This window comes from Dufourea novaeangliae, unplaced genomic scaffold (genome assembly GCF_001272555.1).
Source record: "Dufourea novaeangliae isolate 0120121106 unplaced genomic scaffold, ASM127255v1 scaffold172, whole genome shotgun sequence".
Taxonomy (NCBI): domain Eukaryota; kingdom Metazoa; phylum Arthropoda; class Insecta; order Hymenoptera; family Halictidae; genus Dufourea; species Dufourea novaeangliae.
In genome coordinates, this window is record NW_015374058.1 from 3,197,163 (window position 1) to 3,224,866 (window position 27,704).

At 37.2% G+C, this 27,704-nt stretch overlaps 1 protein-coding gene across 1 annotated transcript in view; it reads right to left on the minus strand.

The window, feature by feature from the left end:
- The window catches only part of LOC107190034 (phosphatase and actin regulator 4-like), a 70,084-nt gene that overhangs the window by 19,352 nt on the left and 23,028 nt on the right, over nt 1–27,704 (minus strand). Inside the window, exons 2-3 of the mRNA XM_015578750.1 lie at nt 11,005–11,205; nt 84–317 (exon numbers count right to left, since the gene is read on the minus strand). Coding sequence (XP_015434236.1) covers nt 84–317; nt 11,005–11,205 — 435 coding nt within the window. The remainder of the gene's footprint in view (nt 1–83; nt 318–11,004; nt 11,206–27,704) is intronic.

Below are 27,704 nucleotides of genomic sequence, written 5' to 3' on the forward strand. Positions count from 1 at the left end.
GGCAAATCCCTATTAGCGATGCGTAGTACGTAAAGGGTTGAATGGAAATAAATAAAAACGGGCATGTATCGTTTTTTATGTACCTTCGTCCTCGTAATCCGACGACAATGGATTCCGTATCTGTCGTTGCTTGGCCAGTAACAGAGTAGGACTCGAAGAACTGAACATCGGCGGGGGCGGAATGGGCCCGATCTCGCTCAGTGGAATCGGCGGTTCCGGAAGCTCCGAGAGCATCAGCGTGTTTTGAGGCGGGAGAGGGTAACACCTCTCGATCACCTGCTGGTTTTCGCCGCTTTGGTCTAGGACCCCCTTCTCCACTGCAAACAAACGGAAACTCATTAGAATATCAGATCGTGATCCTTAACATTAGGTTTACGGACATTTCTTATACTCCTATCTCTACGGACACGCGTCAACGAAATCGCACATTTTGTTTAAAAATCAACTTTCTTAATACTCAATTTACGATAAAGTTTCCCTTTTGAAATACCTAAAAATTGCACTAAATGTAGAAATAAATCGTATTAAAGTTATTAAAACATAACGAAGCATTGATCGTTATAATCAAGCCTTCGTTAGGATTAAATGATATTTCATTTTATTTAGAATAAATTTCAATTGTTGAAGATTTATGTAGTTCATTATATGTTGCGTTACAAACATTTTGTGCCCTCTCCCCACGCTATTAAACCAAAGGGGCCCACGAGGGTTTAAAAGCCTTGAGCTACAAGAAACCTTAATCTGGGTTTGATTGAAATACTTTATTTGAAAAAAATTATTTTTATTTAACAGATTGACTGCCAACTAGATAATTCGTCATTGAAAGTTTTCTACAGGTGCTCACTACGAGTATACTCGTACATGATTGTCTACTATTAAAAGTCTTGTACGAGTTAATTCGTAGCGAATAAATGTAGTTGGTATGCTGCTAGTGTCCTGAGACAGGAATGAAATATGATCGTGGCGTCAGGGACCGGCTTCCCAAAAATAGCGTGTCAGTCAACGTGTTAAAGTTGGTTTATCTATTCTATTTACTTGACGCGTGAAATTATTGCTTCTGATAATATTTATGGGGCACATCGTGTGGTAATGTTGGTTTGAACAACGTGGATTCTGTTGTAATATTGGCAAGTATGAAAGTCAAAAGCAGTTATAATTTAAATGTTTCTCTATCCTGTTGATCGATGGGTAAGGTGTTGTAGTATAGTTAAAATCAGTAAGAAGAACGTACGACTAAATAAAAAGCATAAAGTAATCCATTGTCTATGTCAAAATTATTAGGTATACAAATTAATTGGTGGCCTACTTTTCATAGATTTGTTGTTTATTTACAAAAAACCAAAATACAGTCCTGTTTTGATAATATTCCCCATCAGTTTCTACACATTTATGCCATTTCTCGGGTAGTTGATGAAATCTCTGACGAAAACATGATGGCGGTTGTACGTTAATAATTAATTATTGGGGCCATTAATTAATTTATACACCTAATATTTTCACTTTAAAAATTACATTCACCTCCAAAAGATCCATCACTACATCCAAAGAAAACATTGTCCTAGAAAAACAGTGTGTCGACATTCCAATTCTTGTGCCACGTAAACATTTTCATTGAACCAGTTTCGCCAACATTCCCTCGCGGTTACAATTCGATTTCGAGAACGATCTCGAGTATTTCGGGAAACATGATTCACCCAGGGAGCACGGTCCGAAAGAAAGCTTGGCACGGTCAGTGCTGGGTAATCAAAATGTTCAAACGTGTTTTTTTTTTTTTGACGAGGGAGTTTGAACGGTTTCAGTACAGACGAGATATAAGGATAGACCTAACATGCAATGTAATTTTCTGTGTCATGCTTCGGGGGCGTCACAACGTTTCATCAAACCGACTGTAACATTTCATCATAATTGTTTGAAAGGTGCAATCAAATTTTTTATCAAACTATTTGAAACGTCTTATCAAACTGTTTGGAACGTTTCATCAAATTACTTGGAACGTTGTATCAAACTATTTCAAACGTTTCATCAAACCGATTGAAACATTTCGTCAAATTATCTGCAATCTTTCTTAAAAATGCATCGTCAAACTGTTTGAAACGTTATATCAACCTGTTTGATAAGTTGGAAACCGATCTTGTTTGAACTGTTTAAACTCCTCGCCAGATGTTTACATCGAACATATTCGAAACAGTTTGTTCGCGTACTCATCACGAGGCACAGTCGATGTTCTCTAGTCACCGTGATGAATTACGAAATTCCATCCTGGAGGTTTTTACCCACGAATCCCTCCCCGACTCTCGGCGTTCCATGCTCGTTTTTTATCACGGTGTATCATATCTGGCCGCGGTTCATTTGTCACGCGACACGCAACCCCCCGCGTAAAGTGTAATAAACGAGTGTGGCAGTGTCACGAAATTGCGTGATATTTGCATAGCTGTACGGAGATTCCACCTGAAATTCAGGATTCCCGTTCTAAATTGAAATTTTTTCATACTTGGGGTTTAATTAAAGTACGCGCCATTCTGGAGTCAGACAAACGAACCTCGATGTTCTTATAATAGTGTGCAGAAAATTACATAAAAGAAACGTTATTTTCTTTTAAATTAGCCTTCGTATGACTTTTACTAATTAACGTTTTTATTCATTTTATGAGTGAGCAATCTGAGCTAATTTTTTTATCTGTACTTACTCCTGAATTATTCGCTTTCATTTCCTATATTTGCTAATCTAAAAATTCCTGTTCGGTTATATTGTAGTACTTGTTATTACATTTATTTAGGGAAATCAGATAGTATTTACACGTTTTTAATCGAATTTAATCTTGGGTTTAACGTGCTTTAATCGAAAAAAATCTTCAACAGTTTCAACGGTTATTATATATCACAGTCTAAAGGATTCCGTCACTAATTTTCCGTTTTTTTGTTTGGTAGCTTGTTATCTGTGTAAAAGACTTAGTTTCAGCAGTTTCTTTGAGCTACATGATGCCTTTTCATGCGTTGCAGCTAACATACATTTTTAATTACTGTAGTCTCAAATATGCGAAAGGTTAGTACAAATTATGTTAATACCTGTATGGATAGAAGATGAATTTGTTATTAATAGATCACGGATATGTATGCATTTGTAATTTCTAACTTGGAAAACATTAGCATTATTTACATGCCGCTACTAATTTATTGATACTCCCAGTGTACCGAATAAAAGTTTGTTCAATTTTCATTCTTATAAATTTCACATCAACATCCACAGTATATTTCTCAAATAACATCTGGCAGCAACGAATGATTTTGCGTATAATCGATAACATAATTTTCGCTAATAACTTTCATGTTGCATGGGATATGACCCAATAATTTTGGATGATATTTCTATATTTTTTTTCTTTTGTATCTAAATGAAAGAAAATTAGAAATGAAACGCAGAACACCTATATTCCAGCGATATTACTCTATCTACACGGAAAATTCATGTTTCAACTATTGTCGTCTCCACGAGAAAACAAAATGCAATACGAATTCCAGCATTTATTTTTCGCAGAATTTCGAATAAAATTGTGTTTAATATTTCGGTAGGCAGAACTTCGACGGATGCTTCAAATTTCTCAGAGTTTCTGTTATCGAACAGTCAACCGGCCTCGTGAAGCAATTTCCAACTCGACAGGGTTGTTAATATCGATCGCGGAGGGCCACTTATCGTTAACGCTGCCTCTTCGAGCGCAGTTAGGCTAGCAATCGAGTCGTACCGGTCTATAAATAAAAATGTACCTCTCGAAGAAGATCGTAAGTTCCCTCGAATTTACAATCCGGGAGATGTCTCCTCGATACTGAAACGCAAAATGGTGTTCCTGTTCGTTTAAACTCGAATTTATGGACGTTCTTGGTGTGTTTTTATAACGACGACATGAAATCTGAAGTATTCTGCTGCTTTCCGATGGGAAGAAATTTATATCTTGAAGTTACATCTGTTTTGTTGATCTGGTTCTATTTTCGTACCATTATGCGAACTAATTAAAATTTTACTTCTCGTTAACGAAGTAATTTTTGTTCAGGTACGTTATAGATATTCGTAATTGTCATATTCATGCAATTTCATCTGATAGAAAGAAGAAAATCAGATTATTTGTTGATATATCTTTGTGGCAGAAACGAAAGTGTGAATCGTAAAATAACATCGTTCTACATAGTTATCAAATTTTACAGATTTCATGAAATTGTTTTCGAAGTAAGAAGTTTATAGGAAATGAAATGAAATGATACAGATTTTACACGATACACTTAATATTTTCTGTTAGGTACAACGAATTAACGTAATTGATTCTACTCAGTTACTTATTCTTAACAATCTATGCAAGTATAATTGTTGCTAAGCTACGTCTACATAACCGAACTATCATTAAATAACCATTTGAAGCTCATCCTTCAACAGTCTGTCCATGTAAAATTATCCAAAAATAAATTGATTCTAATTCATAATTACTATAATTATACATAAAAAAACATGTACATATATCAATTTCCACCATTATCATTAAATATTTAATTCGTCCCAAGTTATACAATCGATAAATGTAATAGAAATATTGCCAATATACAGAGTGTTTACTCTAAACGGAATTCACGATTTCTCTGCTGCCTGCGACAATGTAATTAAAAAAAAAGTTATGAATCCAACCAGTACAGAACATGGAATTTTTATTCAAATGATATTCAGTTTACAGCAGTTGAAGTAGTAGAACAAAAAGAAGCACAAAATCGAAGCTCGCTACGCTTCAGCTGTTCCGAGGGCCATCGCATTCGTTCCACTTCAACTGCTGTAAATTTAGTATTGTGTGAATAAAAGTGTCCTACTCTGTACTGGTTGAATTCATTTGAACGTCCTCTACGGTATAATGGAGAAAAATTATATAGTTCTATTTAACAGAAACCCAAGGTCATCTTGGGTTCCCTGTGAAAAAAATGTACTTTCGAAATATTTGTGTACGATTATACGTTGCCAATTTAAATTAAACGGCTGAAATATCGTGGACCCCCTTAAAATGAATCCTCCGTAGATAACATTATATTATATATATCATTAACTATTTTTCAATCGAATATTTAATAATAAATAATCCCACCTCATATACCATTCAGACCAGAGGCTTACAGCAGCAGTGAAATGCCTGAAAATTGATGCAGCTACAAAGAGTCTCGAAGAAAAGAGGGCTCAAAACGCACGTGTCACGGAAACCTTCTTTCCGGGACGTGTTCTCGATTCCTCCCTCATTTTTCAAGACCGATAGTGCTCTCCAAATGATGCAATTTCTTCGGGTACGCGAGCCCGTCGCTTTTGGAGACCTGACGATCGGACGAGATTCCGGGGAAAAGAACAAACGACCCTTCCTCCCCCGCCCCGAACAAAACGGGGATCAAGAGCAGAGAGGAGAACCGAGGGGTTGAAACCGGAAACTGAGGAAGAAGTCTCGCGGTGATTAAAGGGAGAAACGGGGTGGCAGCTTCGAAAATCCGTGTCCCGCGGGCGAAAGAAGGCTGGGGAACTACGACGACGAAAACCTGTTACGAACTTATTTTCACAGGGAGAGAGACAGAGAGCCATCGTGGGCGTCTTTTACGCGTCACGAATCTACTTGGGCGGCTACGGGCTAAGTGCTCGCGACGTGGACGCCATCTACCGGAAGACACTTTAACCTTTAGTTGCCGCGGGGAGCACTGGTTATCGCCATCTATGTATTTAGGGTATGTGTCGAGTTGAGAGTTTCGTTCTTATAAAGAGAACTTTCCTGTGGATCTAGATCTGACAAAGGAAGAGGAATAATTGAAGTTAGAGAACTTCGTATGTAGGTACTACCACTGACGAGGTATAAGAATAAACCTTTCATTTTATGGGAGTTGGTGGCCCACCTAAACTGTAGTACCGACACCTTAAAAAGTCTATGATTTTAGCGACCTCTACGTTTTGAGAACGGTGAATCTGTGGTGGGTAGTGACACTAAAATGGAAATGGCGTACGTAACCCCAGAAAAGTGGGCCGCAAAAATACATTGGATGAAATGTCTACTCCTATACCTCGTCTGTGGTACTGTGAATATATGTCAAATTTATCAAAGTTGCGTTGGGAAAGTGAGCCGGTGTTTGGCTGGTAAATCGAAAAAATTCTGGAAGCAGGTTTTGTACAGTTAGTTTTTTACATAATATAGATAAATAACACATATATGAAATTTTAAAAATCATACTGTGATAAGTAAGTTGACAAAAAGATTCTAAACTGAGGAAAATTAAAGGTAAAGCCTCGCTAAAAGGTAGGTGGTTTACAACATACCAACGCCTGATTGAAATATTGCGTAGATTAGCTATTAGAGGTTAAATTTATACACGTTATGTATAGATTAAATCGAAGGTCCTGGTATATACAAAGCAAACAAGTTAATAATGAATCCCATTAAAAGCCTAAGACGTAAAACCGATGTTTAATGAAAAGCTATTTCTCGTTATAAAAGAACTGTTGATTTTCCATTTTAAGGTTTAATATTTGAATACACGGAAGCAGACATTCCAACGGCCTTCACGTCGGCGTCTGGAAATATTTGTACTAAAGACGGTCATTCGGTCGATTAATGAAAGCTTTCGCAGAGAAGGAAAACTCCATTACTCTATAGAAATTACGTCTCCACAATTAGTGACATAAAATCTTCCCTTGAAATTCGTTGTGTCAACCAAAAGGACCTACTAAATGATATTTCCCACTCCCCAGAGCTAACCTGTTTCCCAATTATACAAGTCGCGACACTTTAAACCAAACGAACCCATCAGACACGGTGCATGAAATGTATTTTACTGAACGGTCGAGGGAAACATTCTAATATTCGTGTTAGAGAAACGTTTCTCAGCGTTTGGTCCCGGAACTTACAGGAAAATGTTTTCCAAGATCGTATTCCCTAATAGCAACAGTGTATACGAGGGGTGGTGGTTCTGTTGGCGAGTAAATTCGAGTGTGGCAGAAGCGGGGAAAAGTTGAAGATAAAAGGGAACTTTGAAGTTCCGGAAGGTAAACGGGAGTTTTAAAGGCGATTTGCGACACAGAACCAGAGGGACGTGAAAGTTTATCGTTTCGTTGCTAGCTTGACGGATGGGGAGGGGGGTTTTGCGCGGAATCGATGCAAAACTTCCAGTTCGAAGTTGAAAACGTGCGTGTTGAACATCTCTATGCTGATCGTTTCGGTTAGGGAACACTTTGAAGTCGTTCGACAAGACGCCATCTTTGGTGGTTTACCAGTGACTTAAGATTCCTAACCACTACGACGGGACCGTTTTCTTGGAATTTCTTCGATAACTTCACGATATTTCGACATTTTTATAACAAGTATCTGTTCTTATTGATATCTAGTAATGGAATATAAAATTGATTTATAGAGGGTGTCCCAAAAAAATGGGACAATCCGCAGAATGGTAGCCATTTTATTTAATTTTCTTTTCTTTCAAGAAAGAAAGTATTTTTTTAAATTCTGTTAACGCAAGATTATAGTGCCTATTGTGCCATTAAACTTTTGTTGGTAACATTTTTTTCTATCTTTTATACTTAAGTGTTTTGCGCGAAAAAGTAGGAGTGTCTATTTAATTTTGAGGTTAGTTTTCACGCCCTTATGGGGCGATTAGGCATGAATGAAACATATCGTTATTCGTGTCTTCAGTGAACTCGACTTCAGTGAGTCAGCCTTCGCAGTGTTCTCTTGTTAGATCTTGAAGTAGGTATATAAAAATATATAAATTTATTGGTAGTTTTACTCCTGAAGTGATGTTATGGTCTGTATTAATACAAAAGGACCTTCTTGTTGATTTTTTTCTCAGCAAATACTAGCAAGAACATAATAAAGTTTTCCTATCCGAACCCAAGTACAGTAAATGATCGATGAGTGTTTGAAAGCTCCTCGGCACTGACAAGGAGAGGTCCCCACGTGTAACGCTGACTGTTTAAGGAGGTTCAACACAGTGATAGAGCTTGGAATTTTGAAAACAATGATATTTGTTTCAGCAGCATATGGCCATTAGTTTATGAAATATTTAATGTTCAGTACCCAAGAGCCTTCGAGCACTTATCGACGATTTAATTTAAACAAGTATTAGAACTGTTCAATCTAATACACTCATTAGATGCATAAATGAGAATGCAGGTTTTTAAATTAACGAGAACGAAGTTGACAATAAGACTACGATTCGAGTAACAAATTCTTTTTAGTTTGATATACGTTTTAACTTGTCTTTGTCCCGATAAAACGTACATCACGCACGAGGAGTGAAGCAACAAAATTCCGAATATTCCAGCTCCGATACGTGGTCCCGTCGCTGGAATTTAATAGCTCACTGGGCAAAAAAGGAACGAGCCACGCTATATTAAATTGGCTGAAAGTTCCCAGATAACAGTAATATCGCAATTTCGTCGGGGGCTATAATATCGACACGTCGTTCCATATAACGTTCAGGTTATTCGCCGTACGATCGTTCAATTTTTCTTATCCTCATTTTTTCTACCTTATTCGAAACCTGTTATTTTAATCGAGACACAACCCGCGTGATCTGGGAAGCTCAATAATCGGAACGTATACATCGATAGAACTGATGGTACAAATGAATATGGACTGATTCCCCTTGCAAAGGCAAATGGATAATATAAAATGAACTTTTTTATTCAAAGCTTCGTTCCTGAGAAAATGAATTTGCGTGCTATTTATAATAATAAGACTTCATTCAGGTTTCTGTTCCTTTTCTACTGTTTCTATTTATTGTAAGCACTAATTACAGTCGAATTATTGTGTTTCAAATGAATATTCGAAGACGATTTTTGGAAAATTATTTGTGGCATGGAAAAAATTGATTTAACAATTTTAACTTATTTGTGTACAAGAAGTCAACCAATATGTATTTCTATAATTCAATATTTTCGTAAAGTGTTTGATTTAACTCGATCACTTAAAAAGTATTTGACAAACTAATCGTCTTCAGTACATTTTATTCTTTTTGACCACTCTAAAAATATATAAGTTAACGTTAATACACAGTTACCTTCATTTTTTCAGAAAGACTGCACGTACTAATATTACTAATCCGCCATATTTTTATACGTTTGTCAAAATAAATAAACCACCCTGTATATTCAGTGCACTGTTTTATGTGTACTCCTTTCTCAACTCTTTCAAAGCCTTGTTAAGGAAAAGGAATGTTTTTTTATCGAACGTAATTACAAGATTATTAATAGGTATAAGGATTAATTTACGGTTCAGTAGATATGTTATACATCAATTGGGGAAATAAATGACATTCAGGGCTGGATGCGATACCAAGATAGAACGCAACATTTCTCATATCTCAATAGACTATAGCTGCAATCTCAGTTGCCTAGACAAATGTGCTAAACGAACGTATTTGGCCGCAAACAAAGCTCAAAATCCGTGGCTCAGCCGGCCAGACAAATGTCTGGGTCGGTTAGAATGTCTGTGGTCGACGAGGAGGTTGGAAATCCGTGGTAATATAAAACGACTATCTCAATGGTAGATTACTTCGAAGAATCTTGCAGCCCCCTAACTACAAGGAGGGACAAAAGTATCTGTGCAGTACAAATGTAGAAATTGAAAGCGCTGTGCATAATTTCCTTATGATTAATAATATTTAAATACGTGTACACCTACAGTGGCAGAAAAAAGTATTCAAATACTGGTGGTACTTACTATCGATTTATACCACTGTTTTCAGTGTAAACCTAAATTCATAATCATGTCCATCAGACTATGCCATTGACAGAAAACTAAATTAAAATGGTATAATTGGAAGAAAATAATTCTGAACTCAGTTGTGTACTGAAAACAGCATTTGCAATTGATAATTAGAATCGTTGATGTAAAAATACCTTTTTCCTTCTCTCATTGTATGTAATACGTTCGTATAAACATTAGGAATAATAAGATGAAAAATTGAATTTTCACTGTTTATACGACTGCAACTGGTGTTAATTTAAATGGATCCAGACGTGATCGTGTGTGCAATTTCCGCAGACGTCAGTGTCGTGGAAGTTAAGCGGTGTCCCTCGTAAGCGTTAAAATCCTTCACCGTGTGTCTACTGGTGTTAAATCCTCGGCTGGCGAATGCAGGGTCACGTTGATTCTTTCCTGTTCCGTATAAAGTGTTCTTCGTTATAAAAGTGCTGACTCGAAAGAGCCACGCAGTTGACAAAATTTTATTTCTTTACCGTATTTTTATTTTTGGACTCACTTGGATCACATGGATTTCGGACTCAGGCCATAGAACACAGTATTTTCCGAGCTCGTATTAATACAGGATAATAAAACAGAGTAATAGTTGTAATAAAACGTAGCCTGCGAAAAATATCCAATATAGGTAATATCGAGCGAAGGGTAGACGCAGTAGGATATGGGTGCGTTAATCCTTTACAACCCAATTTTTGTTTCATGACTAAAGAAAATTATATAACACGAAATTAGCGAACATTAACCTTTGGATATGAACCAACAATTAATTTACAATTTTTAAGCATTTTGTTTTCTTAATTTTATGGTTCATATCCGCTCAAGGATATTAACAAAGTTAAATGGGTTTTAGTGTAATGTGAAATTGTCCTTTATTCCTAATTTATTGGGACCTACTGCACTAGTTTGGTTCATTCACAATAATGTGAAAACGTAAACTTATCGATCTGTTTTACACCGTGTTCTACGGCCTATTTACCGTGTTATACGAGCCACAATTCTTCCATCGTGGTGTACGAACCCGTGTTATACAGGTGTCTACTGTATCCTGCATCGTTCGAATAATTACGAATTCCTGTACATCCATAAAATAATATTCCGTAATTCTACCCTCAGCACTGCATGCAACAAAATGTTTGTTACACGTCAAAATTGACCCTGCATTCGTTCGCCGTATCCCCACCGTACAAAATTCACCCCCACCGAAGAGTGTCCAAATGCCAACAGTCGTCTACAGGTCAATCTGTACTCACTGTCGATCAAGATCAGTCTCCTGGTTACCACCCTGGCTTCCAGGGTGTTCGGCCTACACGGCTTTTGCTGGTCCCCTGAATTCGGGGCTGTGACCGTGACCGGCACGTTGCCGGTCGTAGCCGTGCCCTGATTCGCTTGCGGCTCACCGCTCGGCGATACCGCGCCATTTGCACTCTGTTCAGTCTTTTCCTTCTTCGGCTCTGCAACAGAAAAAAAAAAATGTCCAGACCGTCAGACCGATGAGAAACGATCTATAATTGGGCGCGCGATCCCCCCATCCTTCGTCCAATTGCCCCTGAGCTCGTTTAATCGGGTGCCTTTTTTAATTTTCGCCCATCTTTTGAGCTTCCGTTTTCGATACGAAGACGATTATCCTGCAAGGTTCTTTCCCGTGGACGTGGCTCGACGAGCGGATAGCCGTGGGTGTTTGTGTGTTTTGGAAACGAATCAGAGCGATCGATGGATCTGCCTGCTGCAGATCTTATGTCTTTCTGTGTATATGTACTTCTTTGGTGGTAGTTTTCTAGCAGTTTAGACCACGTCGAGGGTGCTTTCTAGGGGAGCAACGGGGTCGAGTGTTGAGTATGTATGGGTGGGTATGGAGAAAAATTTGTGGTATTTTGAAACATTGGTTTTAAATGGGGAAAGGAGTTTTTGACGATTCTGTAGATCGAGTCCTGAGACCGTGTTGCGTCGGAGTTTGATACCGATAATGTGGCGACATTCGTTTGTAATTGGACTATTGGACTATTGCAGCGAACTATTGGACTATTACAATGGACGTTAATACTGGTGAATTTACTCAATTTTCAAGTGATTTACTCACATGAAACTTATGCTGTTGTGCACAAGTTTGGGGCTAGAACTTAATCTTCTATTCTGTGAAAAATTCTGAACATTCAATAGAAATGTTTTCTGTACCAGTTTCTTCAGACATTAAACATATGCTAATATGTGTTCCCGAGATAATAAAACGTGAACCTAATTTTTTTCAATTAATTGTTTTACATGAAACTATACTCAAGTAACAATCAAAGTTTCATTGTCTAAATAGAAAAGAAAAAGACGACGAGAAGGGCGAATGAGCTCGTCCCTCTGCATTCGTTTATACCTTTAAATACACTTCATAGAAGTAAATATCGTTAGTCCTATTGAATTGTAATATTAATCGTTCTATACTGTTCGTTTCACTTTAGACCGGTTCATACACTGTCTATTCTGTTTCTTGCTAAGAAAACGTATAAATAATTGCAATACCTTTAGTACATCACATTTTAACCTAGTTACAGGTATAGAAACACATTTTCTGAATTCAACTTCAACATCGATTTAAATTTCAATTTAAACTTCGGTCCTGAAAATGTGGTACCGTAATAGCAGCTTCAGAAGTACATGACAGTTAACGGTAATGCCAACTTATATCACGTTCGCGTTAAGGAGGGACACTCAGGTTGAAAATCAACCAGCAGTTATTCTCCAGATAAAATTCCGCAAATATGTATTGTTATATTATTCTTCATATTGAAGTGAATGAAAGAATTCTTTCCACAATTATATAAAAAACGTAAAATATATACCTGTATCTCTTTTTTACCTATATCATACATAGATCGTAGATAAAACTTCAGCTTGAAAACTACATTTTTGTTGCAATACTAAAACTGGTAGTTGATTTTCACCCGAGTGCCCCTCTTAACACTGAAACTACCAACAATAAATGCACATCTACATCGATCGGTCTACAAACATGCAGAACTTCTGAAAATTTACAAATTTATAAATTAACTAATATATTCACTTTCGTATCGCAATAAAAGTTTGTAAAAGATCTGAGACAATGTATTATTATAACATTTTAATTACCGTTAGAATAGTGTACTGACAATACATTTACTTGTTTGGTAGTTCTAGTGTTAATAACACCTTGAACTGCATAATGTTTTTCTCATGCATTTTCTCCACACCTGGGTACTCATTTACCATCGAAAAATTACACAGTTAACAGACTGACTACCCTATTTCGAGCGAAAATGTCTCGCTGAATCGTTAAAATTCCGCTCGAATATCCTCGTATCACTTTTATTCCAAGTATTTCATTCACAACCGGCTTTAGTGCATGTCCACGAGTCAGGTTCGCGAAATATCCCGAAATTGCGACTTCACCCGGCCTCGAGGTCGAACAATAAACTCTCGCGCGTTTAGGATTTTCCGCGTAAACCACGATTTACGTTGCTCCCGTTGCCGTGACAAGCTTTATTGGCGAGGAAAAAAGAAACGTTACGAGTTGTGTATACAGTGCATTAGTTTCAATTAGGCATGTCCTCGTGGCATTTGTCACCACAGTTTCCCAGCTGAAAATCCGCTGCGGGAATCGTTAGACCGTATCCACTTTGTCTTGAAAATTACATTCGCGCGAATGTGAATCGTACAATAAACATTAGTTGTACCAATAAGCGTAATCCGTTATTCCTTTTTAATAGACCGGTAATGGAATTTAAATTCATAACACTTTTGTAACCAAATTCTTTTTTAGACAGGACAGCGTGTCTTAAAGGAGGATAAATATTATTGAAACGACACACAAGCTTCCGACTTCCTAGAATAAAATGTATACTGAGTTTGAGGAAATATACTAGATTACTTATTGGTACACTTAACACATTGGCAACTGACGACGAGGAATCTCGTTTTCGTAGGAAATGCGTTGGCGACCGGAAACAAGAACTCACACTTTCAGGCACATGAAGTATTCATTTATTATTTCCTAGATCACAGTATTTATCTTCCAGGCAAGTATTATTGCAACGGTGGCCCCACTACGATTCATATAAGAATAAGATAATAAGGAATTTATGCGTTCGAATAATTTTGTGGCTATCGTAAAACGTACGTTTATATTCTATATTCAGTAGTGTACCAAATCTCTATTCATAGCTAAATTGCTTTTCATCTTTAACAATACATTTCAAAATCTCGATCCTTATCCTATGGTTATAGTAATATTTCGTATATTTAAATCTCAAGTGGATATTTTTATTCGTCAATTATATACGATCTAGCGATTGAATACTCTCGTGAGCAATGTTAGAATATGACGATCGAAAAATCACCCTCTTATCCCTTTATACTCCAACACTCTTTAGAACAAACTCTTAGTAAAGAGTACTCTACCACTTAGTAAATTTATTTCAAGTACTGAAATAAATGTTAAACCGAATGTTAATTTGGCATAAATTTCAGTAACTCCTAAAACTAAGTGGTAGAAGGGTAGTTCTCCAGGAATATAATTTTATAATATTATGAACGTTCAGTAACTCCCAAAACTAAATGATAGAAAGCCCTTCGCTTATCTCAAATTTTCCTCTAGTGGAAGCAGAGTTTCCTCGTCGGGGTACAAACATTACTTTTCCAATAAAGATAAGTAAATAATTATAATTTAAAATAATTTCGTTTGTATTGTAACCCTTTCCGAGTTGAACTATTTCCTTCAAAAAAAAAAAAAAAAATATTTTGTTTGCATATAGTTACTTCTTGAATGCCAGAAAAATAGAATAGAAATGTACATTATTCGTTTTCTTTAAGTCGAAATGAACTAATATTTCACTGGTGCATATCAACATTTAAGGTTTACAGCGAATACATATACACTTGCCATGAAACTGCTTCTGTATCCAAAAAATTATTAACAATAAACTAACTCTAAAGAGTGGAGTCGTCACAAAAAATTCGAAAGCAAGGGGTTAAACAATTCCTAAATATTATTTTCAAGAATATATTCATACAACGACAAAAAACTAAACTATACAATACGATGTCATATATTGAATCTTCAGGTTAATAATGTAAGTTATAAATGCTAAGTAAATTAATGATTCCAAATGGAATCCTACGGTCGAAAAGAGTTAATAAATAGAACTTGAGTATCGCGATGACATATATCTCACCGTTACAAAGTCAACGGAGTATAAAAGGGGTTAACAGAGGAAACAATGAAACAAATATAAATTTCATGTTTTTTTTTTGGATTCCGAATACGTATTTCGAGATCGGTCGGTGGGAGGAGCAATTACCATTTCAGGTAACGGCAAACGTTCAACTCCGAAAATACAAAAGGGGAAACGAGCGAGCTAGAGAGAGAGAGAGAGAGAGAGAGCGGTGGTCCCGAGGAAGAGATTCGTCACGCGGTACGAAATCGGCCGGATAGAAATAAATCGGGCGATTTCGTTGCCAGATGCGGGTCCAGATCGTTGACCATGCCTCCCCCGACGGAGGCATCACTGCCTCCGTTGCACCACGTCCTCTGTTTTTGTCATACCCATCGCCGGGGAAACTCGCGAAACGCGTTTTCGGCCGCGTGAAACGTCACCGGTGACTAACTCCTCTGTTTTTGTGTCCGAGGAAATTTCGGTGGACGACGCGACGCCGTCGGCCGAACGTAAACATTTCTTCCGAAAGTTTGTTTCTTTTAAACCGTTGTATTACTCGCTTCAGATCGGTAGAACGGTAATAAAAACTCTCCGATGAACGTGAGTGTCACGAACTGAACTAATCTTGGCGTGTGTTGCTTGAAACGATTTCGAGTTTAACGCTCGAGAGAGTCCATTTAAGACACAGCTGTGTAAGATACGCTGGGGTTAATGAGGATTAACCCTTTTTGGTCCTGTGTCGAGACTGAGTATATGTTCAGTTTTATTTCAATCGCTATGTACTCTAGTAGTCTATTGTATACTTTGAAAATACAGTAGAGCTTCCCATATCCGAACTAATAGGGAGATATAAGTGTTCATATATAGGAATTTCTTGATAATAGAACAATCACATTTCTGATACTACACTCTATTTACTTAAAAAGAGATTAAGAAAATTGATAGCTTAAATATTCATGGATTCTAATCATAAATCATGCATCAGTTAATACTGATATCTATGTATAATACAACGTAGACAGTTTCTCACTGCATACATGTGCATGTTATTATAAAATAGTAAAACATGCAGATAAAAAGTTGGATACTAAAGGGAAAAATAGTTAGGAAACATTAATAATGCCTTTTTTGTATGCTGATTTCGTTAGATTAATTACTAGCTTTTTTACATATAATTTTTAATTTGAGTCGCGATACTACTCGTCATAGATGTTTGATTAATAATCATTAATAAAACAATACGCAAGTATATATTACATATAATATTTTCTCTTGTTAAAGCTCCCCCTGTTAGAGGATTCATAAAGTTATAAATATGATAATATCTATGGTTACCTACGTTAAAATGTGCATACTGTATAAATGCATGAAACACGTAATCCACTATTAATACCTTAGTATTCACAACGAATTACCTCATTTAACAAATTAGAATATATTTTCTGTACCTCATTCAAGCATAATACAGACATTAACACAAATTATCCAGAAACCTTTCCAACATCTGTTTCAAAAATCTCCTCAAGATTATCTCAATTAAATTTAGGATCTACATACCTTAGAATAATTAAAAGACGCTATACCCAGACAACCATTAAACTTTACGAAAATATGTCAAAATAAAACATCTTTTCTTATTTCATTACTTTACCAAACATAAATTTGTATAAAATCGTATAAAAAACTATCTTTCGAAAACCAACAACTTCTATTTTTTAACAATTACGTATTTACCAACACGTAATATGTAACAATACAAGAGAGAAAATCATATTTTCGTCGAATGTAGTATTACGGAGGTGGATCTCGACACAATAACCACAGCATCGGTCACCGGTGACCGTCACGTAATATAAATTCCAATGGCAGACAATACAAACTCCACTGTCAAATAATACAAATTCCAGTGTCAAATAATACAATTAGCGTAAAACTCAACCGAAATAAGTTCCGCGGGTGAACGTGTCAAGGGGTTAAACAATACGGATGATCGGACAGTTCTGCAACAGGCAGCCAAACGCTCAAAGGATCCATGACGAATTCGGGAACGGAACCGTCCGGTGACGGATCACCGTACGAAATGAGATTTTCGTCGCCTCATGAATACCGTCATACACATGCGGTCGGACTTTTCTCCTCGTGGTTCCTCGACGTCGATTTGGAGAAGCGCCAATGGAATTCCGAAAGCCCGGGACACGACCGTCGTACGCGGCGTAACTAATATGTAACGTCAACAATGCCGAGGGAACGAAGGTCGAGCCAGCCTGGCGGAAATCTACATCGGTGATATTCTAGATGAGCCAGTAGCGAGGGAAGCACGCGGAAGAATTTCCGCGGGATATTTTCGTGGCGCCAATAGTTCGAATTTCGACATTTTTTTTTAAAGTTCTTTCGGCGAGATGTTCCCCCTCGGATCGTGATTTATTTTCAGTGCCGGGATCTGGGTTCGTCGCGAGTTAACGCTTTCAACGGAGACTAATGGCGGTCCACGGTGTATATCAGAAATAACTGGCGATTAATTGAGAGGCTCGGCGGATAAAATGGTACGAGTGCATTTCTCTTTTTCATAAAAATGAGATTAGTACAGGAAATGATGTATGTAAGATCCATACTTAACTAGAGGAAAAATGGTACAAGTGTTTTATAATGAATTTAGACTGTGGATTTAATATATTTATAGTATATTCAGGTGTTTGCAATTCGGTTAGTAAACAAATTTAATATAATTTAATGAGACTTTTATTTTCTTTGCATCCTCGACGAATTCTCAATAAAGATATTTCTGTCGGATTGTAGTTTCTGTAAATTAATCCGTGAAAGTGTATATTTGCATAACCATCCAGTCTAATAATGATAATATGTATAATAAATATGTTTCAATGTTTGGAAGTACACAAATCTTTTTATTATAATTGAAGATTTTGTCAGTATATTTCCCGTGTTAGTGTTCCACGGTTAACCCTATACCCCTGAATTTCGATTTTGAGACCCGGTTTCTTTTTACAAACTTCTTCCTTAAAAACAGTTTACTTTAACTACCTGCCGCTAAAATAACCGGCCTAAAAACGATAATGTATAAAAAGAAATATATAAATAAAAAATGTGCACTCCATAAACATTCAACTTGTTGTATTCCATACGTTATAACCAAATGTTACGAAAACGTAGCTTTCGGTGTTATAAAGTGAAAAATTCTATAAAACTGTCAAAAAAAAAAAAAAAACAAGCCAATAAAAATGTCAAACCCACGACAAGTCGTGTCAGAGAGATCATCAGACGATGCATTCTCACCTGGAAAGCAACACCTCCCTTCTATTTATGAAAAATAAGGTGACGTTCCACCTTTCTCGAGTGACAAACACGCGTTTCTGATGGATTATTTATCGTCTCGTGGCGAATCGATTCGCCACTCACGATCTCGCTTTAAATCACTCTGACAGAGGGGAACCTCCTGTTGATCGCACGGATCGACGACGGGTCGTCGCAGCGATTTCACGTAAGCCCGAGCGTCGTTCCGCGTGGACGGGACGCGCGGACGAGACTGTTGGAAACTAGAAACTCTCGTGTCAGGGGGGACTTAAAATAGATCGGAAAACGTTAGACGGATTGCGCGACGAACACCGACGCCGACCTTCTCGACGCGCGTCCCTCGTTACCCCAGATTCCTGGTTGTCATTAGCTTGTCGCGGGGACGCCTCGCAAGACGCTTTTCCGCGAATTTATCGAGCCGTCCCGTTCGCCTCAGCTTCGGCAAGGACGAGGGTCAGGGATTTTTTTATGCATTTTTCTTTCGCTGCTTTTTCTTAAACGATTAATTCCCAGATAGCACATGACGCTTAATGACGCGTTGAAGTCGGCCTAAAGGCGTTTTAGACCTAAAAGAGCCGTAAAACGGACGTCTTTAAGGCGTCATGTGCTATATGGATTTTATATACTGGCAGGATTTTATATATTTCGATACTGGCAGGAATGTGCACGCTCGGGCATTTAACTCGGGCAGCGTTGAATACCGGAAATCCTTGATGAGTGTTCAAAGGCTCCTCGGCAGTGAACATTAAATATTTCATAAACTAATGGCGATATGCGACCGAAACAAATATCATTGGCTTCAAAATTCCTAGCTCTATCACTGTGCTAAAGCTCATTAAAGAGTCAGCGTTATCTGACGTTACGTATCGTCGCGTATGAAAATGTATCGTCGCGTATGAAAATGTATCGTAACGGTGATACGATACGATGATACGCAATGGTGATACGATACAAGGATACGCAACAAATGGATACGCACCGTAACACGTTGACTGCCACAGTGAAAAAGTTCGTATGTTTCCAGACACACTGTATTCCGTTTTTTAAACCATAAATCGTCGAAAGCATATCTGAACCCCAGAGCCAGACTGTATTAATTCACATTTTCAACTTGATTGAATCGATTTCAAACAAGTTTCGATACGTAGAAATGGTAAATATTGCATTCAGTCGCCTATGTGATGGACTTTTTTACGCTACTATATTAAAAACTAAATAACTTAGAACGATATCATTTTTACCGTCGGAAAGGGTGAAGAATTTGATACAGGAAACATGTAAAATGTCATTTCTTAAAAAAGGTGGACTTAATACACTCTGTGGTCCAGATATGTGTTTAGTTAATACAGGCTGTGGGTTTTGTTTTAAATTATATTTCGATCTCAATTTTACTATTGAATATTTAGTTACTATTTAATTATTATCATTTTAGTATTTAAATAGTCCCGTCCTTTTGCAATGTACCTACGTGTCACCCTATTTGGATGTCGTAGTAGTTAAATTGTTAATAACGATTTACTTATCGACCGTTCCGAGTTCAATGTCCCCGAACCGCAGAGTTCGGATAATCCAGCCGCGATGCGATTCCCCCGTATAAATCTGCCAGAGGCCGGACGGGAGGAAACACGACCGAAATAATTCATGGACTGTACACAGCGACAACTTTCTTGCCGGTCGAAACGGCGTGGTCGCGAAGAGCCAAACTTCGGGGCCGGTTGGAAATTCCGCTCTTTGTTTTCTATGCCAAGTGCAGAAACCTGTGGGAGCCCTGCCCACCAGTGCATCGACGCGGAACGCACGCACCTTGCACGCACACGCATTGCATCGGTGTGGATTCGCGTGATACAAGAACGACGTGCCAAAACTGATCGTCGTTTATAAGCCGGCCACTGTTCGAGCATTTGTCATAATCTGGGAATCGTACTCTTCATTCCAATTTGTTTCCATCGTGCTGGTAACATTCTAACAGATCGAGTATGAGACACTCGGTCGTGTTGAATATGGAATAAAAATAGAGTGGGTGAGTTGGATAGGTGTTGCAATAGAAGATGGGTAAGAACAATATTTGTTTTGTAACTTGATGAATTCGTATTTGTGCGAACTGATTTGTGGAAGCGAAAATTCCACTTTAGTTCTGTAGGTATTAAGACACTGGTCGAAAATTAGATAGATATAACGAGGCTTTACGAAATTGTTGAAGAACTGAAATATTGTTTAGAGGATGTTGAAGGTCTAAAATATTATTTAGAGAATGTTGATGGTCGAAAATATTGTTTAGAAAATGTTAGAAGTGTGGAATATTATTTAGAGGATGTTGAAGGTCTGAAATATTGTTTAAAAAGGACTTTGGTTTCCCACAATTTTTTTATGAATATTGTCCATTTGTCAAATTGCGAATGTATACAGCAAATTTGAAATTTCTGTTTCTTTGCATGAACTAATACATAACTATGCTTATTCTATTTTACAATTTTTAATTTAGCAATAGTAAGAAATTGATTGCCAGAAACAAGATTTTACCAATCGAAAAAACAGAATGTATAAAATGTGTGATAAAGAGTAAATATCTTCGGACCGTATTTATAATTTAAATACAGATTATAAATTTCTGTTGTGCCATTATTTTTTTCATGTATAAATCAATGGAAATTTATTTTGTGTAAGAAGAAAAATAAAAGAATCAATAATAAAAATAATTTTCTGTAATGAATTTATAAACAAAAATATATTGGTCAGACACCCGATAAAAAATTCATGCTATCAGCGTCGGTTGTTCGGCGTGGTGAACTATTATAACGAAGCTCGTGGCGTCGTCATACATAAATAACGCCAACGTTATTCCAATGCATCATCGATTCCTTTCTCGTGTATGAAAGACACGAGTGGTCTGCCGCTGAGATGGCTTAACCGGGGGAATGGTACTTTGATTCTCACTGAGATTCTCAGTTTAAAAAAAGTCCAAAACTAAATATTTAAAAAAACGACTATCACTGTACCGTAAACAAACATCGAGGATATTTTCCTAATTCGAATTCTGAATTTACCAAATTTGTTTTTTTTAATGGAATCGTATATGTTTTAATGCACGAATTCGCTATAAGTGACTTCGTACTTTATGTAGGGAATACTGATTAGCATCAAGTAGTGCATTAAAAAATATATGATCCCAATTAGAAAAAAACAGAGTTAACCTTCATATAACCACTACGCGTCCGCATAGAAAAAAGTTACATCGGAAAGTGTGTCCTCTGATACCATTCAATTTTTGTCTGAAACAGTTTTTAATGCCGTTAATCATTTCGGAGACATTCGAGTCGGTCGATTCAAATGGAACACCCCCTGTATTAATAATTGTACAAAGTAAGCTATTATACTACATGACTACGATAAAAGCTTTAAAAATGTCAAAATCTGTGTGAATCATCTATGTGCCATGTAGACAAAAATACAACAAAATATTTTTTCGTGGTTGTTAAATAATTCAGGGATGGAAGGCTTAAAGGCCTAGCAATAACTATCATTATATAAAATTTCGTTTCATTGGAATGCCCCTACCACTGCTTAAAATATCGAAACGTTTGCCTTGCAACACTGTGAATTTTATCTTATATCCGTCTGACCATTTTCTCGATCCATTTTTATAACTACAAGAAGGCACTATCAACACGCGTCAAGTATTTCGAACACAGTCCGGTCAATCAAAGCAAACCGTCCCGACGGAAATCAGCGTTTATCGCTCCGAAACGATCGTGACGCGTTCGCGAAAGCATTCGCGTATCTTTTCACGTTTCCCCATTAAGACCGTGACATCATCATCGTGTTCGGTGGTACGGAGGCAACGCGTGCTTTTAAATCGCCGATTAGTCGCCGCGAAAGCTCGTGTCAGAGACTCGAAACACAGAGAATTTCTCATTTCCGTCGAGTTGTTTCGCCTCGAGACGAATGAACGAACGAGCCGAGCGACACGTGTCCGCGTGTTATGGATTGAAAACACGTTCGCTTACAATGGCGTCTTCTGTCTTCCGGCAGAAGCAGAAGGCAAATTGGAATCAGTAGAAGAGCTGACGCTCGTTTATTTTCAGCGGAAGAATGAATGCAACAAAGACGTCGTGGTGAAATTGCGACGAAGAAGTCGCGTTTAGAACAGTGAAAATGTACTTCGATGAAGCTGACTGTGTGTCTGTGCGTGGTTAGTGGAAAGCTGGAGGAATTATGAGATACAGAAAGATGATTCAAAAGCGCAGAATATTATGGAAAGCTGGAGAAATTATGGGGTACAGAGAGATGATTCGAAAGCGCAGAGTATTATGGATAGCTAGGAGAATAGATTGATATTGTATATACATATGTACAGAAAATGTTCATTCTATCTGTTTCATGGAAAATATATCACCGACCGTCATTAGGTATACAAGACTGATGCAGTTTTTATACAGTAGCGGACATAAGAGTTACCATTTTTCTGATTCTTTATGGTTCTATTATTTCTTAACATTAACTTGAAACATAAATACATAGACTGGGTTTTATACAGCTTCCATTTCTCTATCGAAATATATATATATGTATATATATAAACATATACATACTACGTTTAAGTTAGTGTTAAAAAATAATAAAAATAAAACAAATCGAAAAAGTGGTAACTTCATAACAACTATAACAATCTGAATGTAATGATTAGAGTGCAGATGTTTATGAGACATAATAAAATAGAGGTTTTAATAATCATTTATGTTTCTTTTTGTTAAAAAAAAATAGAAGCAACCTGATCGTGTGTCGGCCACGCGAAAATGTTCCCTTTATATTAAGTAGTATTATGTATAAGTAGTATTTAAGGCAATTGTTATTAAATTTATACAAATACCATTGTAAATTGTATATTTTCTTGCGATGTTTCAATAAAAAACAGTCAAATCATACATATGTGATATTCATTAATCCCGCACTATCTCTACTCCCATTCCTAATTCCAATTTATCAAAAACAGAATAAAAAACAATAAATAATAGCCAAATAATACATTCCCAACACTTTTAAAAAAGCGCGGGAAACGGCAAAAATTGACATGTCGCGTCATCTGGTCGCGACTTCGGGAACTATCGAAGAAGTTCTGGAATCAGTTCCAATTTTCGCCACCAAAGTGGCGGGGGCGCCACTAAATGTCCCATAAATACCCAAATTTTTCCGGCACTTTTCTGAATCCAAGATGACGGAAAAGTGCCGGAAAAATTTGGGTATTTATGGGACATTCAGTGGCGCCCCCACCACTTTGGTGGCGAAAATTGGAACTGATTCCAGAACTTCTTCGATAGTTCGTAAAGTCAGAAATTTTTATTGGTCCATAGATCGACCGTGTTACGCGATGGTCTCGGAACGCATGGGAGCAATTCCAGATGAGAACCGTAGGGAGGGGCCCGAGGCTCCATCTTGAAGCTACGGCGAGATTACTCGGTTCTTGCGCCTTTATCCGACCGGTCGTATCAGCAAAACCCACGGCAGGCAAAAGTGATGGCCGCTGAATCATCCCGTGGGGGATCCACGCGTTTTCACTAGACCGTGATGAAGAACGTTACCTCGCCTCCCTCGCACTTGATTATTCTCGAACCACCCCATCCTCCATTTCCACCCCTCATTACGCCCTACCTTATCGTGTTTTTCCTCCCCCACGGTTCTTCCTGCGTAAGCTAGCCTCATACTCGGATGACATTTAAAATGTTGTTTAAAATCGCACTTGTTGAAGTGATTTCGAAAAACACGCGTGACGACAAAAATTTCTGTCTTTCTCTTGAAAAGGTTTTATTCGTGCCAGGACTCGATAGAATTTCTTACTGTTACAAAGTATTGCATACGGAAATTACCATCTGGCTACTTAGGATCATCGAAATAAAATTTCACTACTGGATTGTACTATAGCCTCTATCCACTGAATTCGGACCACTTTCAATTTTCAGCATCGTCCATATTTTTTAATGAAATTGAAGGATCTGAACGTAATTTAATAATAAATTTTAAAAGAAATTCTAGAATGAAAGAAGTGTGTATATATATACGTCAGTAGTTAATAAAGTTGTGAATGGTTCGGGAGAAACTTAGTGTATTTTAGGGAGAAATTGTCACATTTCAAGGAATTTTATGGTATCCAATATTTCGACGGAACACAAAAATGTTTGTTACTTGCTAATATTTTCTTCAAACATAGTCGAAACTTCTATTAGCATCTGTCTTTTCAAATATGATTTTATTACTTACTCATGGATAATATTCACGGTTCTGAAGTCCTCTGTATCTGGATCGTAACTGCAGTGAAGAAAGCTAACGATCCACACACTGGCCCATTCTTTCTTTCATTTCTACCTAAACGAGTCTTTCTTGGAGGGGATGTAGTGACCCTTCGACGAGCCCCAGGTAAGCAAAATTTTCCACGTCAACTATCCTAACTGGAAAATTCACGGTATGACCTCAGGGGTCCTCTGTTTGTTATGGACGGTCTCTATCTATGTCTTTTATGGAGGTAACCGTGTGTTAAACGAGTCCGTTTCACGACCGTAATGTAGGAGATAAAGAAAAGGTCGGAACTCACAAAGGAATTTCTCGGTAACCCAAAAGATTCGATGTTTCTCAAATTTTGCAGGTTTGTAGGGGTCCTCGATAAAAATATCAGGTAATTTCTTCGACTATTTCTCGGTTCTTCAGAATAAAAACACCCTCAAATATTAATGTGCATTTTTCTATTTTTATGTGTACCTTGAAAACTGTAGCAGGTATACAAATTTAATGGGTTAAAGTGAAAAAGAATTTTCAGTGAAATCAAATTTTTAACAACGTTCACTATTTTATCGCAATGAAGCATAAAAAATGGACATTTCATTTAAGGAAACAAAATTGACCACTGTATCTCCTCTACGCATCGATCTGTTACAAAACCATTAATACAATATTATGTACCGCTTTAAATCCTACAAATTTCATTAGTAACATTTTCACGTACAGTTTGAAATAACGAAGATATTTCGGGTGGACAGAGTTCGTGGAACACACCGTATGTATCGACTTCGTCACTCAAAAGCACCTTCCCCTCGATACATACTATATCGACCTCGCAACGAATGTGTGAAGAAAAACGAAATGATAAAATCTCATGAAAGTTTTATGTTTCAGTAGATTTTATACAGTCCTCTGCCATTGTACAATGTAGACATAAATCCCAATAAACATCGGTCCTGAAAAAGTATCCGAGATCAGCGAAACGTTTCGAGACTGTTCTCCATTTTTCAGGCTTTCCTCCTATCAGAAAATCCCAACGGCAATGATCCCCCCGTATCACCGTGATGGCGGTTGGAGATCAGCGCGAAAAGTCGCAACGTGTCCCTCGTACGAAAACATGACAATAAGGGTGGAGGAACTGGTGTATCGATCGCCGTGTGCCCTCGGTCTCGAGCTCTATCCAAACAATAATACTAAACTGCAGATTCGCATCATTGGGCGAGAGCAACGCGTGCAATAAAGGCCAAACATTATCCGTCGATGGCATTGTTTACGGGCCGTTCGAGTTTCGAGGGTGCTTCGTCGATTTTTCACCGTCCCCCTTTTTCACTCCACGGTTCGCAGCTCGAAACAGTTGCAGTTTGAACTTTCGGGACCGTTTAACGCGGGGTTTCCTCGAAAAACTGAAACTTCTCTTTGATTCCTTGCAGTCAGAGTTGGGCACATTTTCATTCGAATAATATATTGTGAAAAGCAGCAGCATTTAAGATCCTCATCGTTGCCTTTAAACAATTATTGAGAATAAATAATTGTTTGCCAAGTGTCTACTCATTTAAAAAATAATATTGTTTTATTATAAAAATTGAAATTTTACGATACACAATATCATTTTGGAAATTTTCATAAATGATTGTGATTTTTGCTTTTTGTATGGCCCTTATTGCGATAGAATTAGTGCTTCTGTAAAATTTGATACATTTTTTTGGTAAATCTAAGATGGACGGGCAAATATTGATGAAGAGTAATGTATATAATAAAAGGTTAACAAGTGCTCTATTTTATTTGGAAGCTTATAGATCTCGGTATACAGTCACCAAAGTTTCCTCCAACTTCGATTGTTGTAAACTGATCGATAAAAATTTATAAAAATCCGCAGTCTTGTTACTGCTGGTAATATACAGTGACGTCAGGATGAACATGGTTTTGTGTCTTAAACTAAGTCGAAAATGTAGGACGAAATGTTTTCAGATAACGTTCCATTTTCGAGATAATCGAATTTGAAGGTCTGTCAGGTTCGATTAACATTAATTACGATTTATTTGGCACGTCTGATTATTGCGTACTTATTCTACTAGCAGACTCGATAATGCTATATGGACTGAAATATTTTCATGGGTTAACTTCGGAGAGAATAGAACCGGAGAATAACAAAGATAAATCGAATTCGAGTTTTCGGGGTTCCTTTATCGATATGAAATTATTCCCGCGAACAGTTGGATAAAACGACGCACCGTTCGAATGAATTTCTCGAAACAATTATCGGCGCGACCCAGTTTTTCCATCGACCTCGTTCGCAAACCGTCTTTTAAAGACGAAAAACGGCAATCCCGATTTATTGAAAAGAATATAATCGATTTATACTGGAACGTTACCATTTTTCCCAAACACACTGAAAAAACCTGGTAGCCTTTCTGCGTTCGAAAGTGAATTGAAAATCTATTTTGTGACGAAAAGAGCAGTTACGCAAGCGTAAAATACAATAGAGAATACAGAATATTTCCCCTTTAAGTTTCGAAGGAATAAATCACGGAAGAAACTAGAAAAGATAATTAGTAACAGAGTTTCCGTTGTATTAAATATGTACTTTCTTCAAAAACCAATTATAACTTCGATCAGTCTGAATCGTTTATCTTGGTCTCAAGTTTTATTAAATTTAAACTTGCTTGGGATCTAGAATGTCTGATCGACATCACTGCACAATACGAAGAGTAAACCAAGATGATTTCAGAACGAAAACTGTCTTCGTGTTACATATGTGACAGATATTCAAGAAGGTTTTATTCTATTTTATTATATATTCTTTTCAAAAGATCTGAATGAAAAAAATGTGATGTTTTAAAAAATGATATGTTTTTGGCCATATTTAGTGTTATCTATATAGCGTCACTATCCTCCAAGATAATATTAATTTGTGTCCTTTAACAATATTGTAAGGCTTTATGACATTTTACTTCATATTTAATAATTGTACTAACACTTATGAACGGGAGTATATACACACTAGGTGAGAAGACATTCGTAGCGAAACGGACGATAGAATCGTAAGATGTAACAAGGAAAATGTATATGGTTGAAACTTTGCAAGACAAATTGAATCGTTCTGGTGAACTTTCAGTGACGCTCGAGCTCGGCTAATTCGCACGGTATTAACTCAGGGGGAATTAAGTTTTAGACGACGACAGGTTATCAAGTTGTAC